The 19,458-nt window shown below is 31.5% G+C and overlaps 3 protein-coding genes, 1 long non-coding RNA gene, 5 other non-coding genes and 1 pseudogene across 9 annotated transcripts; 4 read left to right on the top strand and 6 right to left on the bottom strand.

Annotated features, from left to right (window-relative positions):
• Positions 1-1,708: 1,708 nt before the first annotated feature.
• On the bottom strand, positions 1,709-4,935 carry LOC145970004 (astakine). The gene is made up of 3 exons (XM_083096352.1): positions 4,827-4,935; positions 3,809-3,955; positions 1,709-2,736 (listed from the first exon to the last, which is right to left on the bottom strand). The coding sequence occupies exons 1-3, from the start codon at positions 4,918-4,920 to the stop codon at positions 2,546-2,548; spliced, it is 432 nt and encodes a 143-aa protein (XP_082952478.1). The 5' UTR covers positions 4,921-4,935; the 3' UTR covers positions 1,709-2,545.
• Positions 4,936-5,727: 792 nt separating this feature from the next.
• Positions 5,728-6,134, top strand: LOC145970297 (uncharacterized). The gene is made up of 2 exons (XR_014438383.1): positions 5,728-5,796; positions 5,956-6,134. It is a non-coding gene; the product is annotated as an uncharacterized LOC145970297 (long non-coding RNA).
• Positions 6,135-7,189: 1,055 nt separating this feature from the next.
• Positions 7,190-10,541, top strand: Emei (transmembrane protein 161-like emei). The gene is made up of 11 exons (XM_083096940.1): positions 7,190-7,482; positions 7,650-7,753; positions 7,845-8,100; positions 8,251-8,330; positions 8,461-8,676; positions 9,003-9,119; positions 9,192-9,332; positions 9,401-9,575; positions 9,699-9,795; positions 9,913-10,076; positions 10,194-10,541. Exons 1-11 carry the CDS (start codon positions 7,480-7,482, stop codon positions 10,311-10,313), a joined length of 1,473 nt encoding a protein of 490 aa, XP_082953066.1. The 5' UTR covers positions 7,190-7,479; the 3' UTR covers positions 10,314-10,541.
• Positions 10,542-10,831: 290 nt separating this feature from the next.
• On the top strand, positions 10,832-12,854 carry LOC145970328 (uncharacterized). The gene is made up of 4 exons (XM_083096941.1): positions 10,832-11,148; positions 11,559-11,820; positions 11,977-12,242; positions 12,485-12,854. The coding sequence occupies exons 1-4, from the start codon at positions 11,143-11,145 to the stop codon at positions 12,623-12,625; spliced, it is 675 nt and encodes a 224-aa protein (XP_082953067.1). The 5' UTR covers positions 10,832-11,142; the 3' UTR covers positions 12,626-12,854.
• A 185-nt stretch (positions 12,855-13,039) lies between these two features.
• Trnat-agu (transfer RNA threonine (anticodon AGU)) lies at positions 13,040-13,113 on the bottom strand. The gene has a single exon. It is a non-coding gene; the product is annotated as a tRNA-Thr (tRNA).
• Positions 13,114-13,483: 370 nt separating this feature from the next.
• Positions 13,484-13,555, bottom strand: Trnad-guc (transfer RNA aspartic acid (anticodon GUC)). The gene has a single exon. It is a non-coding gene; the product is annotated as a tRNA-Asp (tRNA).
• Positions 13,556-13,865: 310 nt separating this feature from the next.
• Positions 13,866-13,947, bottom strand: Trnas-aga (transfer RNA serine (anticodon AGA)). Its single transcript has one exon. It is a non-coding gene; the product is annotated as a tRNA-Ser (tRNA).
• A 1,832-nt stretch (positions 13,948-15,779) lies between these two features.
• Positions 15,780-19,442, top strand: LOC145970663 (uncharacterized; annotated as a pseudogene).
• On the bottom strand, positions 17,178-17,249 carry Trnaw-cca (transfer RNA tryptophan (anticodon CCA)). The gene has a single exon. It is a non-coding gene; the product is annotated as a tRNA-Trp (tRNA).
• On the bottom strand, positions 18,931-19,012 carry Trnal-aag (transfer RNA leucine (anticodon AAG)). The gene has a single exon. It is a non-coding gene; the product is annotated as a tRNA-Leu (tRNA).
• Positions 19,443-19,458: the final 16 nt, after the last annotated feature.

Here is a 19,458-nt window from a genome sequence, read left to right as displayed (position 1 = left end):
TCTCCTTTAGATAAAAGAATTTATTAAAAAAGAGATTGAAGGACCAGTTCTTTCCGATATTGAACGCAAGATAGAAACACGCTCATCGGAGATCGAAAGATAGACAGAATTTTTGCTATCTTTATTCATCGATTAATAATGTAACATCTTACGTGTCGAACTGGTTAAGAAATCGAAATATAGCATAAATGTTTAAGATAAGATATATAAATTGACATATTATTAGTAATTAACCACTATAATTTCATTTAATTGTGAATAATTTTTTAAGTAATTATTTTTAATTATATTGTAAGTAATTTTTACATTATATATAGGCTTTCTTCGTAATGCAGATTTAATATTTATATAGATTTAGTTAATTATATTTATTATATTTACGTAATACATACATATATGCATAATAAGAAATTTAAAAATACTTAATCAATATTATAAATGTATGTATATATATATATATATATATATATATATATATATATATATATATATATACATATATATATATATATATATGTATATATATATACATTTACATATACATTTATAATATTAATTAAGTATTCTTAAATATACATTTTACTTACATACATATTAAAATTCATTCACAGATTTATGTATTTGTGTATGTAATATTATGTATTAATTATGTATTAATTATGTATGTATATGTAATTTATGTATCAAGTATTAATATTAATTATATAAATATATCAAATATGTATTAAATTTAAAATATAGGAATATAAAACGAAATATAAAACTTAACATTTTTATAATTCGTTATTAATATTTACTATTTTAATTTTTTTAACTTAATTCTAGAATAAGAAATAGATAAATAAATATGCTTTGTAATCTTTGAATGGAGTTCTTGCTAATCTATATTTATACAATACGAAAATATTTAATATTACATAAAAAGCTGAATTAAATATATTACTGATACTGCATTCATTGTGTATTTTCATTAATCGACTATAACAATAATACTTATTCGACACTAACGAATGCAAAATTGTTTGTTTCTTTATAACTATTGATAAAAGATTGAGAAGGAAAAGAGAAAGGAGAATGTTTTCCGATTTTTAAATCTATAAATCTTAATTTTCAATCAAAATGAGTCAAATCGAAACACTTACGACAAAAATTCCTTACATCCTTGAAATAAGGAAATCATTAACAAGGAGTGAAAAAGTATAAATTAAGGTTTCTTTAATTTTATTTCTTTGACATAAAGAAATACTACCAAATACAACATCAAAACACTTTTACAGGATTTTTTGCTCATAAAATTAAAATAAAAAATGACATAAAATAAAGTTAATTTTTTACAAACCTTACAAGCAATTAATTTTTATTCCATACACCAAATAAGGATTATCTTGTTTTTATAATCCATTTATCATTGTAATCTCTATAATAAAGAAATATATAATCAGATTGTTTTGTAATCAGCAGTTGAACATCCTGAATTAGAGAAATGGTATTAGACATTGTCGCAAAAAAACATAACGAAAAAAGTGCCGTTTTTTAGATTGATGAATATATCAATGCATAGAACAAGGATTTCAACTATAACATTAAAATTTTGAATGTCGTTCATTTTTCGAACCTGCAAAAAATATTAATGTACGATCTCAACTTGTTTCCCATGATTTTATGTATGAATGATCTTGGCTGCATAACCCATAATAGGATCCAATAATTTAAAATGCTCGGAAACTTTATTCGACGATACCATATACATATCTCCTATTACGATATTTTGTTTTTGTTACTTTTGATATTTGTCAGTTCTCATGATATATTCCTCGTTTTTTAATACAAGATAATATGAGAAAACTCATTCGTAATATTAATATAATTTTTGTTACTTTTCTCTCATATAGTCAATAAATGATCGTAAAACTAGTACAAATTTATTGATGTTTACAAAGGCTATTTTGAAAATTCATAATACATATTTCGGATTCAAAACTGGGCAGAAAAATAACAGCAGTAAATATATCTACATACATATGCAATTCCAAATATATTCTAGATATGTCAAAGTCAAGTCAGTTTTTATCTCTATTAAACAATAGTTATTTCATGAAAAATTTTTACATTAATATTATGTCCAAAGAGTAATATTATTTTAGTAGCAAAAGTAGTAATTTTCTTTTTCTCTATTCTTAACAATCATATTTTTGTCAAACATTTTTTGCTATAAATATAATATTTTTTTAAATATATATCTTGTGTATAAATATATCTTGTGTACAGAAAATATTATTTATATAAATAAACATTAATCACGTATAATCTTATTTTAAATTATTAGTCGTAATTACACTTGGCTATTGTGTTTAAGAATTAATTTAATCTTATATCTGAATGTTATCTGAGTGCTATTGTTATTTAATCTTATATCTGAATGTTATATACCATCAGGTCAAGTGATTCAAAAATGTGAAACTGCTTCGCCACAATCTATTTCTTTCTGAGCAATTCATTTATTACAATATTTTTGATCATACTTCAATTGATAAAACATTACATATTAATTACAGATACCGCGCTCGCAGAATAATCCGTTTGCGCAAGGACATAAAATGAAATTAACATTTGTAATTTCTAATTGCAAATTATTCGGGTAAGTAAGATTAGCCGTAATAGTATCAGCATTTACTCGACATAATTCTCCCTTCTGTTGAAACGGCATACAGGTCGGTATCGCGAACCTCGAAGGCCCTAAAAATATATCAGTAACATTGAATACAATACTGTCAAGATCTTGAAAATGTCAATCCTTAAGTATACACACACATATATGTATATATATATATACATATATATATATATATATATACAGGGTGTCCGATTTGTGAGAAACCAAACGAAAAGTGATGATAGATTGGGTCAAACTAAGAAGAAAAGTCCTCTACCATTTTGCAAAATTCGCAATAATTATTAAGTTATAGGCAAAAATGTCTCAGAGTATAAGAAGCGGTAGATAGATCGCTTCTCATGCGCTGAGACATTTTTGTCTATAACTTAATAATTATTGCGAATTTTGCAATATGGTAGAGAACTTTTCTTTTCAGTTTGACCCAATCTATCATCACTTTTTGTTTGATCACTTAATAATCACACACTACAAGCGGTTTACCGCTTCTCATGCGCCGGGACATTTTTGCTTATTACTTAATAATTATTTCGAATTTTGCAAAATGGTAGAGAACTTTTCTTCTTAGTTTGACCCAATCTATCATCACTTTTCGTTTGGTCCCTCACGAATCGGACACCCTGTATACAGGGTGATTCTGAACAAACGTTTGTCTTTAAAATATCAAATTCTTGAATGAATTCTAAGACGATTTTTCCTCTTGCAAAATTTTGCCCGGAGCTTAGTTTTTAAACTATAAAGGAAAATAGTTAACTACTTACGGAACGAGTACAAGAGATAGGCAGGGACGACGCGATATAGGCGATTACGTGGGGCACTCGCCTATATCGCGTCGTCCCTGCCTATCTCTTGTACTCGTTCCGTAAGTAGTTAACTATTTTCCTTTATAGTTTAAAAACTAAGCTCCGGGCAAAATTTTGCAAGAGGAAAAATCGTCTTAGAATTCATTCAAGAATTTGATATTTTAAAGACAAACGTTTGTTCAGAATCACCCTGTATATATAAGACTTATGAATTTTCAATTATTATAGTTTTTTTGGTAAAGCTAGTTTATATTGATAAAATGTAGATTAGCGTAAAAAATATTTACGAATGTGAAAAGTTTCTTTTGGTATGGGAAAAAAAAGAGACACAAACCTAATAAACAGCAAAGATTTGATGAACATTCCAAATCGGTTGTACAATTTCCAGAAGATAAAGAATCGAAAGGAAAAGCCGGAACTATCCCTGCTAAGGTGATGAGTAAAAGTGCATTCGACATCAGCGACATAATTGCTTGATAAGCTGTGGAAAATGGAAAGTTATGATGAAATAGTCCTTCAAATTAAATTTAGAAAGGAAATACAAGAGAAAAAGAAATGTTTATCAATCATTGTATTATCTATTGCAATATACTCTGTGTCAATAATATTTAATAATAAATATAATAGTAAAATATAAAATGTAGTAGTTTAAATAAGCATTTATAATAAAAATAATAAAATTTCATTGTATGTATTTTTATGTTTTTATATAATGATTAATGATACCGTTTCAGAAATAAATATCCGAAAATGTAATGCGCATACAACGCGTAGGTCGAACTTATATCTGTTAATCTGATTTGGATGTTACTCGGTTACATAGTACGCGGGTGGCCATGAAATTCTACATGCACTTTTCTGTACAGCATTGTCATTTCTGATTAATGACACAGTTATTTATCATTCAACAAACAGATAAAGTATAATACTATATTACAAATAGAAACTTTCACATGTTTGCTAACACAAGTAGTTTGTTTTGCAATTAATAATTCTTATGAAATAAAGAAAACTTAAAAATAACTTGAAAACGTTATTTATAAATAAGTTAGATAATAATTTTTATATAAAGATCTCTTTATTAAATTTTGTTATTCACATATTAAATAAATGCGAAATTATTAAATTAAATTAAAAGAGGTCAGAGTTATTAAAAAATTGGTGACCGTATTAGATAAAAATTCTTTCGTAAAATTTTTTCTCGAATTTTTATAAAAATCGGTCGTGATTTTTCACTATACGTGTTCATGAATTTTCGATTGCACTGTTTGTATTATCGTAAATAAAAAGGAATATTGTCCACCAGTCCTCTCAGATATGAAAATGTGTGAATACGAATATATATTACGAACCTGCTGTTATTTCACGGTCTACACCTGTCGCGCACTGCACGGTATATGATCTCACGAACTGATGAACGCATTGTTTTATACTTCCAGCATGCATTATCGCTGATTAAGTTGATCGCAGTGATTAACTTAAAATTTTTGAAATTTTATTGTTATCGGCGATATACCTTGATAAAATAATATTTATTTTCTAGATAGTTTATTGTGAAAAAAAAGAGCAAGTGACGCAAGAAATCAAGCGAATGTGTAAGAAGATGGTAAGCAATAAAATTAGTCATTCTTAAGAAGATAGGTAAGGATCTTTAAAAGTTTTTTACATTATCGTGACGTTTTTTCCTGTCTTTTATCGTCTCTCTCTCTCTCTCTCTCTCTCTCTCTCTCTCTCTCTCTGCGATTTTTCTAATAAATTACTAAAAATAAATTAAACAACGTATATTCGCTTTATTTATAACAATTTTTAAAAATTGCCAATATAAAAATAGTATCACAATATATATATATATATCTGTCTGTGTGTGTGTGTGTATGTGTGAGATTATATTTTTTTAATTAAGATAAAATATTTGTTGTTAATTTTTATAAAGTATGCTAAAACGTGTATGAGAAATAATTAACAGAAATTAATATATTTTTATACGTGATTATATATATAAATGTATTAACGACTCTTTATTAATTTATGTCATGGCTACAAATGATGACATATTTCTAGAAGGTAAATGATTATTCGATCATCGATTGAGATAATAAATATTTTTTTCCAATGACTGCGTCATTATTAATATAGACATACTTAACAATGAGCAGTTAATTGGACAATTCAAACCTGTTTAAAAAACATGCACATATATACACACACACATTGGAAGATCACACGTTGACTATTACGTAATCAAGGATTCGGAATTTCCTAGATGCAAATAAGTTCATTAATGCATGGAAAATATGTTTCTGGGAAATTACGATCTACTATGTGAGTAATTTTTGCAACATAAATTAATCTGTTATTATCTGTTATTTTATTGTTCAAAATTTATTGTAATTCAAATTATTTGTAATTATAATTTGCCCAGTTAGCCAAGTCTATTCTAACAAATTTTGCCAAGTGTCTGCTACAAATTATTGTCAACAGGAGGACTGCAGATTGTATGCAAAACCTGTTACATCAGCTACTATATAACAATGACAAAATGTTAGCAAAAATGTTACAAAATCTACCGACACAATTTGATATCAGATTGTCGACAGGAATCGAGCAGGATCTGTGCATACAACCTGATAGTGGATTGACGGCAAAAGCGGAATAGAGTTTGCGTTATCTGATACGGCAAATTTACAGCAGAATTTGCATATATTTGATTCGATACTTCCTTCCACCGCTATACGATGTATTTTCTCGCAATCTAATTTCTGTCAGAAATAAAGTCGCGATTACTAATGCAATAAAAAACATAGTAGCTATTTTTACTACTTCAATTTCTGACATCTGATACAAGCACATGAGATTCAGAATATTAAACTGATTGAAATCAACAGGATATAAAATATAAAAATAAACAGGAAATAGAAAATTATTCATTTATTAAAATTTATTAAATATTTGAAGCATAAACAGGAATTTAAATAAATTATATATCTCAAGTTTTATAAATGAAATTTAATTATTTTCATCATTTATTTTACTATTAATTTAATTAAATTGAACTAAATAATATTATAGAAGAAAATTGTAAATTAACCGATAACTTGCCACTAATTTAGCAATCCGCAAGCAAATGTTAACTGGGTGTATATTATTAATTATAATCTTATCGCCATTTTTTTATCATATAACATGTTCATATATTCTCAAACTGTACTATTATTTATTTTTATCGATCTACAATAAGTATTAATTAAATATGAAGATATTTCTTGATCTTCTTTCTTTTTCTAGACCTGAAAAAAAGTCCATATATTTATATTTGATTATATACAATAAACATTTTTCCTCGGACCTGAAAGTTAACAATTGACTAAATATAAACTACGCAATGTATTATTACTATTATTGTTTGTATCTGCATGTATAGCAATAATTGTACAAGAAAGACCAAACGCTATGTAAAAAAAAAATACATCCCATATTATAAAATACTCATCCCTTGCGTAATTACGTAACAGAATTGTGACAGAATTATTATAACTATATATTATAAATTAATAAATTATAATAATAAATTGACATGTTTGCATGCATTCAAAAAAATAAAAAATTCGCTCGATTTATGTCATGTGCGATCAACACATGGTAATATCCTTTAGTTTATTCTTAGATATTCTAGATGACACCATATGTTCTGTTTTTCGCTGCGCAGGTACAGAATTACAGAACGACAATAACTGGAAATAATCTCATGTCGTATGCGAGACAATTTGATGCATGCGTTCGGTATTATGTGGTCGCCAGGCTATAACTATTTATAAAACCAGCTCGCGAACGAAGTATGCCCTTTAAGATGGTAGAGCAAACATTACTCGCGACTAATCGGATATATTTCTTCGTTGTATCATTTAGAATCTGTTAAATTTTTTTTTAAATATTGTTTCTCCAATGAACCAGTCTCGTTGGTGAAAATTTGGCGACAACTATCCAACAACAAATATCCAATTAAATATGGTAATCTTAACAGATTAATCTATCTACAAAAAAATGTCCATGTGAAAATATTGTATATTTGTATATATTTCTTAATATTATGCTCCTTGTCATGTTTGATTTTTTTTTTCTCACTCCATATGTAATAGCAGAGTGCTACATATGATATATTTGCATATTTCTTTCAGGCTCTTTTAGGAGCGCAATTGGCCATCACTCTTGTAATGGTCAGTGTCATACAAAAGTTAAGTCCACATTTTTCTTTCGCAAGATGGATTTTATGTTCTACTGGGTATGCATATGTGGATACTTACAAAAAGCAATATTATGAATATGATAGTAAAATGATAAAGTGATTTGTCATTTTTTTTTCATTTGCACAGATTGACACGATATCTGTATCCGACAGATCAACAACTTAGAGCATTGGCTGGTGTACCAAAGGAGAAACCAAAGAGAGGAAAACACAGTGAAAATGGCAAAGTGGGAGATGTTTTTCATGTTCCTAGAAATCTGGACATTCAGCTTGAAAGTGCAAAAGTGACTGTGCTTGATGTTGTGCACTTAAAATATTATGCGGAATATCAATGGCTATTGGATTTCTCTGTATATACTACTATTGTTTATGTGCTGACAGAGGTTAGCATGCTCTATAATTATTACTTATTTAATATATAGATAGCTATGTATAAATATCTTTCTCTATATAATTAGTTAATGTTATATTTATAACTCATATGATATATATTTTGTGATATTATCTAAATTCTTTCTTTTATTGTTTAACAGGCATACAATTATTTGTATCCTCTCAAAGATGAGATTAATCTCAGTGTATTGTGGTGTTTGGTAGTTCTGGGTTTTGCATTGTATCCTTTGAATTAAAATTTCTATTAGATCTCAAATATTTCATGTTTTTTGGAGGAAAGATAAAAAATTATATTATAAGAGAGAGAGAGAGAATATATACAGCTTTGTTTTCCTTACATAATTTTATAGTAAAGTGCTACTTTCCCTTTGGGTACAATATTTCAAGGGAGAAGAAAGTGTAGGTGAAAGATCTACATGTATTGTTACTGGATTTGCGTATCTTCTCATTGCTATGATGGTGCTTATAGTTGATGAAAATAAGTTGGAAATTGGCTTGGAAAAGGCGTATATAAGTTTTAATCATAGCGCTTCTCAGTTTTTAGATACTCAAGAACTTTCTTCCACGTGAGTTGATCATATAATTCATCATTATTCTAATTATTCTTCTTAAATCTATTGCATGCTTTATTAGCTACTTATAGATAAGATATTTTAGTAACACTTTTATTTTTCATATAATTAAATATCTATTTTTAGATAATTAAAAGCTTAATACAATATAAAATAATACATAGTTTAATATAATTTTCTATTTATTAACTTATTTAATAAGAATAAATATTGAAGATTAGATGATAATAATTTTCAAGCTTATTGATAATTGTTTGATTTTTTAAATATAATGTTATATAATAAATATTATATTTAATAAAATATTTATATTTAAATAGGGGGCCAGCTTCAAAAATAGTTTTAAAGTTCTTCCTTGCTATATGGTGTGGTCTATTAGGATCGTTATTCACTTTCCCAGGATTAAGAGTATCAAAGATGCATTGGGATACATTGAGGTTACACAATAACTTTATTAACTTAATAAATATTAAATGCTGATTATTTATTATATACAAAAATAATTGCAGGTATTATAAAGACAACAAATTATTATTATTGATAGCAAATATCAGCTATGTTTCACCATTGCTACTTGTGAGCCTATGGATTACACCTATTAGCAGAGATTATTTAACTGTTCGAATATTTAGTGGTATGACTAGTCCATTGTAAGTCAACATATATTATAAACAAATTAAATAAATATGAAAAAAATAATTAAAGATTTTTATTATAGAATGACAGCTACAAGCTTTGATAGCATGAGGTTGATTATTATCATCATTGCTGTTTTATTAAAGATTGCACTCATGCCAATATATTTGCAATCTTACTTAAATCTCGCCATTCAAAGATTAGAAGTTCAGAAAAAAGAGGCTGGTAGAATAACTAATGTTGATTTACAGAAAAAGGTGCGTCATAGTAATTTTATAATGCACAATATCATATAAGAAAAATAATAATTATATTAACTTAAAAAAGATTTTCCTCTCTTATAAATATTTAATGAAAAAGCTTTATTTTATACATTACAGATTGCAGCTGTATATTATTATCTATGTGTAGTTGCATTACAATTTGTTATTCCCATAATTATGTGTCTATTTTTTACATTTTTGTACAAAACACTCGGTAAGAAAAAAATATTTTTTATAAAATATATAATTTACAATGCTTATTACATCTATATTTAATATTATATTTCTCTGTATTTATTTATAATTACATCTGTATTTCTTGTTAAATCAGGTGGTTTTACTTGGGAAGGTATCTTAAAAGGGACATTAGAGGAAGAATGTCCAGCAGATGAATTACCAAAGTCAGTCTCATCTACAATTAACAATGATAATACTGATAAGACTATTGTACAAACTGCTGAAGAATTTCAACTTGCACTAGGTTCATTGAAACAGGTGATGTGTCACAATATATTTATGAGAAAAATATTAATGAGATAATGTGTTTTTTAAAAACACAAATAAAATCTGTAATATTTTATAATGTAAAAGAATATATTCTTTTTATTACAGATCTTTACCACAGATGTTTACAGAGGTATCTTAGGATTGGCAACATGGTGGAGTTGTTTTGCATTATTTGCAACTAGTGCTATGGGCATGTTTTATCAATCATATTTCTCCAACATATGAAGAGCTCTATTAAGAGAAGATCCTGGCATCGCACAAATGTCCATTAATTTACAAATCAGTCATTTATTATTAGAATCAAAGCATTGGCCATTAAGATACATATTTTCAGACTACCTATTTTAACATATGCCTATTGTCAAATAATTAGAATGACAGTTATGACATATAATGTAAGATTTTGTAATACATATGGCAATAAATATAACACTGCAGTTGTATTATAAGTGACGATCATCTTTAAATTTCGGTCGTGTTGAAAATATTATTAATTTACGTTATTCATAGATAAAAATAATAATAATATTCATGAATGTTTTTTATAATACAAACAATCAAAGAAATAAAACCGTTAACAGTGAAATTTCATTTCGTCTGCTCGATTGCAATTAATACTCATCGTACGACTACAGAGTTGTCGCATTAGGCATTCCGAAAGCAGCTTTCTCTCTTATCAGTGATCTTAATCTTAATAAAAGTAATTTTTGAACTTAAAATTCCTCTTTCCGCTTAGAATATAAAAACGAATGATATTCTGTTAATCAAAGTTTTTGTCATTTTATGATTTTTATCTGTCATGTTATGAGGAAAACTATTATTTATCATCTGATTATGATTCACAAATTGTTCAATATAGATATCCTGAAGAAAGTGTCCGCTACAATGATATCGATCGGATGCTACTCACGTTTTATGCTAATTGCTTCCGTGGTATATAGCTCCCCACAGAATTTCTTAGCATCGTAATACCATCGTGATTTTCACCGACGATAATACTGTGCTTCTATTATTCGAATATCACATTGGGAAATAATTTGTGTAATTTTCCATAATGTTGGTGAGTAACAAACAGTAGATTAGAACAGCTAATGTAGAAAATACTTAAGAACATTGTTTCACAATCCAATATATTTAAATATTAACTGGATTCCATAATTTTTATAACAGACTTTAATAATTTATAAAATTTGCTGCTTTTTATCAATTGAATTAATAAAAATAACTGTGATATATTAGAGGATAATATATATATGTATACATTAATTAAATTAAATTGACATTTTCTTAATAATAATTGGTAAGAAAGTCGATGCTCTATCTCTTTTACACAAGTTACTCTTTCAAGATTTTATAATTGGCCATTACATTCAATATTAAAGAATAATTAAATATTTATATTCCTATGTCGCAATTATCTCGATTGACTTTACATTGTTTGATTGATTTACTTTAAATTGTAACTTGCAGAAATACGCTATTGTCGTCAGTGCATTGTGTTACCTCGTCACAGCTGAACCACCAATTCAAGATGTAAAGCCAAACGTAATAGGAAGTTCCGAACAACATACCTCTTTCAGTTTTATCCGACCGGGATTAACGCAAACATCGTTTGCATTCAACGGACCGAGCTCCCATCAATCTTTCGCATCTAGCATCGGCAATCCTCAGCTGGCGCAAAAAGTTTTGCCAAGTTTAGCGCATATCCTCGCCTACAGAAATCCTGGCTTAGGTTCGTCTTTAAGAAATGCTATATTCAATTTTCTTTATTACAACAACAATATAATTGTGTACAAAACATGTATAATTTTTACACATTAAATCAAAGATAGAAAAAATTAATTTTTGAATAAATTTGCGACGAGTTGACAGAAATTTTTAATTATAGGATATTATCCACTTGGTTCTATCGCGAATGGAGCGATTCCGCAACAACCGACTTTTGCAGCATCCGCACCATTAGCTTATCAGGCCGTTGCAGATCCTGCTGCTATATTAGCGTATCCGCAACAATTACAGCAACCCCAAGCATATTTGCATGCATATCAACCGAATACTGTTTACCAATCGCAATTAGCGCAATTGCTTGCTCTTAGACAGGCGCAGCTCGCGCAAGCTCAACAAGGACAATTACAAGCGGTTCAGCCAGAACAGGTAAATTTTATATTAGAAAAAAAAATGAAAACGTATAGAAATTAATATAAATGTCGCATAATTTTAATAACATTTTAATGACATCGCATTATCTTTTTTCCGTCTATTTAAATTATTAATAAAATTGTTTATTTGTTGCTATTAAACTATTTTGCATAGAGAAAAATAATAATTATATTAATTAATAATTATGTATATGTGATATATTAAGTATGACTTTTGTTAATAGTAACTGTACATAGGTGCCTGAACAGATTCAGTTACAACAGCGACAGGAGCAGCAACCGGAACGGCAGCAAAATTTGTTAGGACTCGCTTATTCATCTGCCCCATCAGTGGCACATGTAAAGGTTTCTGGAAATGGATACAAGTTCAATTTCTAATGCTTCTAATGATATATTTATCGCCACATATTGTATATAATATTCTTGCTATAACAGAAATAATTCTTATATTTATATAATTTCTAAAACATATATAATGCAAAACATATGAGCGCACTGATATTTATTCCAAAGAGATGTTATAAATAAAAAAATTGATACTTTGCATACTCAAATATAATTTGTACAGCGATCAAGAATGATATTTAACAATCAATCACTCATTGTAACTATTTCATAGAAATAAAATTAATCAACCTATCTAAAATATGTCGACTTCTTTCTTCATTGTTAACAAGATTCTCAAGTTATAGTCGCGATATGAAATATCTTATAATATATTATCAATTGAAGTGTTCTACAAAAAAATATATATATCATTGTTAATTCAAAATGACAAGAATTAACCCCAGAAGGCCCCGGGGGGATTCGAACCCCCGATCTCCTGTTTACTAGACAGGCGCTTTAACCAACTAAGCCACGGCGCCTTTGAATTTTCCTTGAAAATATTAATTTCTTCAGCAGTTGCTTCATATTTAAACTTAATTATGTCAGCTGTCTTTTTATGTTATATCAAAATCATATTATTAATATGATAAATAATGTAGCTATGAATTAGGTTAACTGGATTATTTATGATTAATAATGAGAACATAAGTATAAGGATCATAAAAGATCCTCAAAACGTAAATAGGATTGCAATTACGAAATAATTGTGTTATCAAAGCACATTAAAAATAGCACACAACGCGAATACAACAATACAGTACAAAGCTTAATTTAAATAAGAAGATATTTTAGATACAAAATATTAATAAATGAGTAAAGAAATAAATAACAAAAAATCAAAAAGAAATTCTCCCCGACGGGGAATCGAACCCCGGTCTCCCGCGTGACAGGCGGGGATACTAACCACTATACTATCGAGGAATTTTTAATTCCGTATTAAAAATTTGTAATATATATTTAATTATACTAAATATTTATATATATAATATGAATATATATTTTAAGGTGTTACATAAATATGCAAAATATTTAAAACAAAATTATAATTACATTTTAATTATGTTATATATTATGATTTTATATATATTAATTGCATATTATATATAAAACTGTGTCATAATAATTCTATGTTCACGAAAAACATAGTAAGGGTGAAAACAAAATAACTGCATTATTTTCTGCAATATTTCAAAAATATATGTATTAAACAAAAAAAAATAACCACACTTTCCGCAGTCGGTAGGACTCGAACCTACGCTCCCAGAGGGAATCTGATTTCTAGTCAGACGCCTTAACCACTCGGCCACGACTGCTACGTGCAAATACTCGTACAAACTAAAGAACCTGCGTACGGATAAACTAATTTTTGCATTATAAATTTTATACTTTAAACATGGTAATTAATAAACGTGATACGTAAAATATTCTGATACATTAAAGCTCTTAAAGTTTTAAAAAATAGAGAGAACTTTATACAAGTCGGTAGTTTTTAGCCCTTTGTTCGAGGCAGTTTTTATATGAAAGATAATAATCATCAATTTCTTTATTGCTACTTGTTAAATTATTTTAATAATTTGTTATGCGCGTGATCTTTATGCGTGAAAAAACTACCTCAGACGGACGCGTTTAGATTAGGCGCGGGTACGAGGCATAGGATATATACGGACGATATGCGTCGCGCACATACACGTTAATCGATTAACCTATTCTTCGCGGAGTTCTCGTATAGCGCAGAAGCGTGGTGAACCCACCGGCGGGCCCGATTGCCGTCGATTGTCACCCCAGTCTGCCCGGCTTGGCTCGGTGACGAGCACGTGGTGCGTGCTCACATCCCGCATGCGAGCACCACGGTATCCGAGCAGCACGCGGCGACAGGAGCCAATACGAGACGGCCCGCTCTCCCTACGTTGAACAGAGTTTCGCGCGGGTTGTCTCGCCGAGCCCCTCCTATTACCAGGAGAGCACGCCGCGCGAGGAGGCTGATCCTCCAGGGCGACCCAGTCGATTGCGATGTTCCGTCATACCTTGACTTTCGCCCGTGAGGAATTTTTTCAACAGGAACGCATGCGGCCGCCCGTAATTTCGTGACGCCACCGATAGAAGCGCTAGTGTCAACAAGCTGCCGGCCGATGTGTGCACGCACGATTATGTACAGGGTGTATCGCGAAGTTACACGAGGACATGATTCCGCGCACGATGAGTGTTATAAGAGCGCGTGTAAGCTCGAAATAACTTGTTACGGCTAACATCGAGGCAATTTACGACATGTGACTACGCAACTGTCAAAAAGAAACATCTCTGTTTTTAATATTTGTTTATGACAATTATGAATATAATGAACTTTTTATAGATAATGTACAATTGTTCAAATTTCGACATAAACCGTGAAAGTTTGTAATAGAAGCAAGTACAAGAGATATGCAATAAGGTTCTTTGTTCTATAACAGAAGAGAAAAAGAACTAAAGGGATGAATTATTAAACGTAAAATTTAAAAACTTAAGATTTCAACGAACTCTTATTAAATCTAATAATTAATACTTTAATCTATTTTATTCGCGACTCATAGATTGCACAGATCCATCATCTGCCGCTTCGTTCGCGATTCACGAACATCGTCGCTTGCTCTAACGCCGCGAGTCACCCTGTATATATACATACATACACATCGCCCCTTTTGCAGGTAGCGATCCCCACTTCGGCGCGCAACAGCTTTAATTTTAGGGGAAAACGTAATAACGTTCGATCCACATTTGGGATAACTGTCTCGTCTCTGTGAGAGTCGTGATGACACACATACGATATCTATAATAACGACTTAAGGCAGCTCCCGAGCAACCGTGGAAGCCAGCGAAGCCAGACGTCGCCAGCGTCGAGGGGGGAGAATCGCCTCGTATTATTAATGCCGATTTTGGGGAAAAACGGTGTCACTGTCCCGCGAAGACGGTCCGTCCTGGCGGCATTTAGGGCGGCTACGAGGCGGCCGTTGAACGCGACGTCGCGCGGGAATCTCCGGGACGGGCGGTCGCAGAGGCCGGCGCGAACCGCGTCGTCCGGGCGGCCACGGGCCCGCTAGCCCTGCCGAAATTTCCGTCCACTCCGGAGTCAATGAACCAATAAGCAGTGGAAAGAGATCGCTGTGGACCAATGGGATATGGCTGAGTCGTGGCTGCGCTTAGGGCCCGCGCGGCTCTTCCTCAAAATTGTGTCTTTCCGATCCACGGCGAACAGGAGGAGACGGGAGGTGCGAGCGCGAACGTGGCCGTCGTGTTCGTCGCCACCGGGCGCCTTCTGCGAGCTCCTGCGTTCCTGCTCGTCGCTCGGTTAAATTGTTGATTATGTCCATTCTGCCCGTTGACTGCAGATTACCGTGCGTGCCACGTGTAAATTAGCGTGTGGAGAACAAGCGGGGGAGGAATACGATGCGCCGAGCCAGACGCCAGCTCTTGCGTCAAGCTGTCTCTCCAATGATTTTGCTATCAAGGGAAGTCGCTTGTATGACGTGCGCATGTCTGACAATCATTATGATATATATTGATGGATGTTGCGTAATAGGTTGCTATATCAAATGAGTAGGAGAGATATTATCTAAAATCAATCTTTTCTAATTACCTTGGACATCCGTCGATTGGAGCATTGAAATTAGAAGTACATGGATATAGTTGTATTATTTACTATTCCATAAATATGATGATAAAGAAGCTTCACCTTCCACTTATTGATTATTTACGCATACGTATCTTGATGCAATTATAATTTCAATCCTGAATCTCAAAGAATAATCTCTGCAACATATATAACAAAATATAATATCGCGCATTTGACAAAATATATAAAAGATCTTTACTTTAATTATCAATTGATATCGTGTTATTATCGCCCGCGATATCGACATGCAATCCTGTTGAGCGAAAAGCATTTCAGACGAAAGTAGGTACCATAGGTAATACAAGAACGCGTCCACGGCTGATTGTGAGACTTCTTCGCTTCGCGTGCTAGCCTGGCACGAGGAGGGGCTAAATGAGACAACCCGCGCGAATGACGCTCAACTGTACGAGAGAGGAGAAAGGACGCCGTTCCTGCTGTCCTGATAATGTACGGCCTATGTGCGGGATGTGAGCACGCACCGCGTTTCATTGCGGTCAAGGAACGGCCGTAAATGTGACGCGACACTTTTCCGTCTCATGCGTGCACAAAAAAAAATACCACTTCATCCCTTGCCAAAACACGTGTTTCCATATGCTTCGATCTACTTTTTTTCCCCGCCCACGCGACGGATTGCGATAAATTCGTGGTCGCAGCTGCATCAAGAGTTTCTTACGAAACTCGAAAATTTACGTAACTGTGAATTCATTTCACGATGACGGATGAAAATTATTTCGCTTTGCCCATGACTTTATTTAAGAGCTATAAAAATTCGCATCCTTCGCGTGAGCGCGATATTAGCTTATTAAAAAAAAAAAAAATAATGAAATACATGTAGAACGTGAGGTGTATCATCTCTCGCTTCTGTATTTCGTCTCGACAAAAGTTTTACCGATCTTTTGACCCCGACGTGATTTGAACACGCAACCTTCTGATCTGGAGTCAGACGCGCTACCGTTGCGCCACGGAGTCTAGTTATATCGGCATCTTTAAATCGATAACTAGTCTTTCCGTCTGATAGACTATCCGATTTTTCATAGCATCTGATAGCGAGTCATGTATAAAATAACTATACGTTGCAAAAAGCTTTAAATAAAATTTAAAAAAATTATATAATAATATATAAGAATAAAAAATCTGTCTTTCTCTTGTAAGATTGTTTATAAAAAATAGTAATTAATACAGCACCTATATAAAGTTTATAAGTGTAATAATAAATTTAATAAATTGTCATATATCAATAATAATTTATATAATTTTTTTTTAAATATATCTATACATATGTATAGTGAGAAATTTTTTTTCAAATGTATCACACGTTATAAATGTATATATATATATATATATATATATATATATATATATATATGTATAAATAATTATAAGAAATATGTGTGTGTTATTTTACTCTTGGCATTTTTAGTTGACTTATTATTTTAAACAATACTTTATACGAGATGCAATTTAAAGTATACGTAATAATTATATGTGCTGTATTAATTACAATAATGTGTAGGGTATAATATGTAATATACAGTAATAATAATTTGTATACGCGCCTGTAAAATACTGTGACGTAAAATGTTTCCTGATATTCATTTGCGATTGTATTAATTGATCGTTGGTTTCTCTCGAATTGTAGAGAACGTGTCAATTGGGCGTGGTCCGTGGTAGCATCTTTTGAATGAAATCCGTATCAGGATACCACGTGGCTTCGGAGCCTTCACTTCCGTTCTCCTTTTTTTTCGATACCATGATTATTATTACATCGGCCGTTTCGTTCTCCCCTTCGCCGTTTCATAAACGTTTAATATCGATTCCCGATACAGGCAGGAATGGCGAGCCCCCGACGACAACAACGTCAACAGGATCCCATCTGCTCGCAAGAGCATTGAAACTCCGCGAACAAGCTTCCGTAAGGAACATACGTTCCTTCGCTCCGTATCTCGTAGATTGGAATCTACACCTTGTTCTCTCCTCAAAGACGATTCTCGCTACGGATAATATTCTTGTGCATCGATGATAAAATAAAAAAGAAATTCTAATATACTAATAAAAGATAAAACAAAATTAATACCTTTTTAATCGGAATATTTATGTATTTATATCAATCCTTTGGAGCATTTTTATTTTAATCAAAAACGTATCGCGCTATTTAAAGGTTAATCTTTCGCTTAAGTAGTACATGATATCTTCTACCACAAATCTTACACTCTCAGATTGTGGCATGTTTCGCAATAAGATTTCACAAAGAGATAATCATGAGCAAAAGTTATAGAATCAACTTATAATTTTAATTAATATTTATACGCAAAATTGATTTACGCATCAGTAATTATTTTTCAACAGTAATACTCTTATCGATTAAATTTGTTTACTCGTTGAAAGAGTAGGCGATCGCTCCCATAGATGTCGCGCGTGTAGAACGCTTAGGATTCGGGAGACATCCTCGGCGGCTACCTTCTTGCGTTACATGTACTCCTAATAGGTGTGAACCACGGCGCCGCGTGCCGACGCAACCCATTGGACCTTCGAAGGAGACGCTACCACTGCGTTTCGTTAATCGTACCCCACGCGGTCGTCGCGCAGCTCGAGTGCGAAGCCGCGAGCGTGGGGTGCGTAGTTCGCGCACGCGGAATAAAAAAAAAAAAAGTGGCAGCGGTGGGATTCGAACCCACGCCTCCGAAGAGACTGGTGCCTTAAACCAGCGCCTTAGACCGCTCGGCCACGCTACCGTTGTCAACTGGTCGACTCGTTATTCGACTACTTTTAACAAAATTCTCGGAAAACTAGAGCATGCTTAATATTTACTCTTATTTGTCATGTTGTAGAACAAAATTTAAAACAGGCAAATGCAACGAAATTTTACATCTAGAGAAATATAGCATGCAGTTTCTGAGAGAGGAATATAATTTTTTTCTTTATATATTTTTGTAGTGATAACGTATAATTACTTGCATAATGTATATAGCCTGTGCGAGTTTGAAACGTCATGCTGGACTTCTGAAATGGATGAAAAGGAGATGAAAAGTGTGATAATTATTTATAAAAAAATGCGAAAACATTTTGAATCTGATCTCAATCGCTAATTGGTCGTCGTCGCATTTGCGTCAGCATGTGTCGCCCTGTAGACACGCGATAGATTGCGTTCCAGTCTGAAGTAAATGGTGAGTAAGTATTC

This window comes from Camponotus vicinus, unplaced genomic scaffold, assembly GCF_025532165.1.
Source record: "Camponotus vicinus isolate PSW18456_S1 unplaced genomic scaffold, iyCamVici1.0 SCAF_4, whole genome shotgun sequence".
Classification (NCBI taxonomy): Eukaryota; Metazoa; Arthropoda; class Insecta; order Hymenoptera; family Formicidae; genus Camponotus; species Camponotus vicinus.
This window is presented reverse-complemented; position numbering and strand designations above follow the sequence as displayed.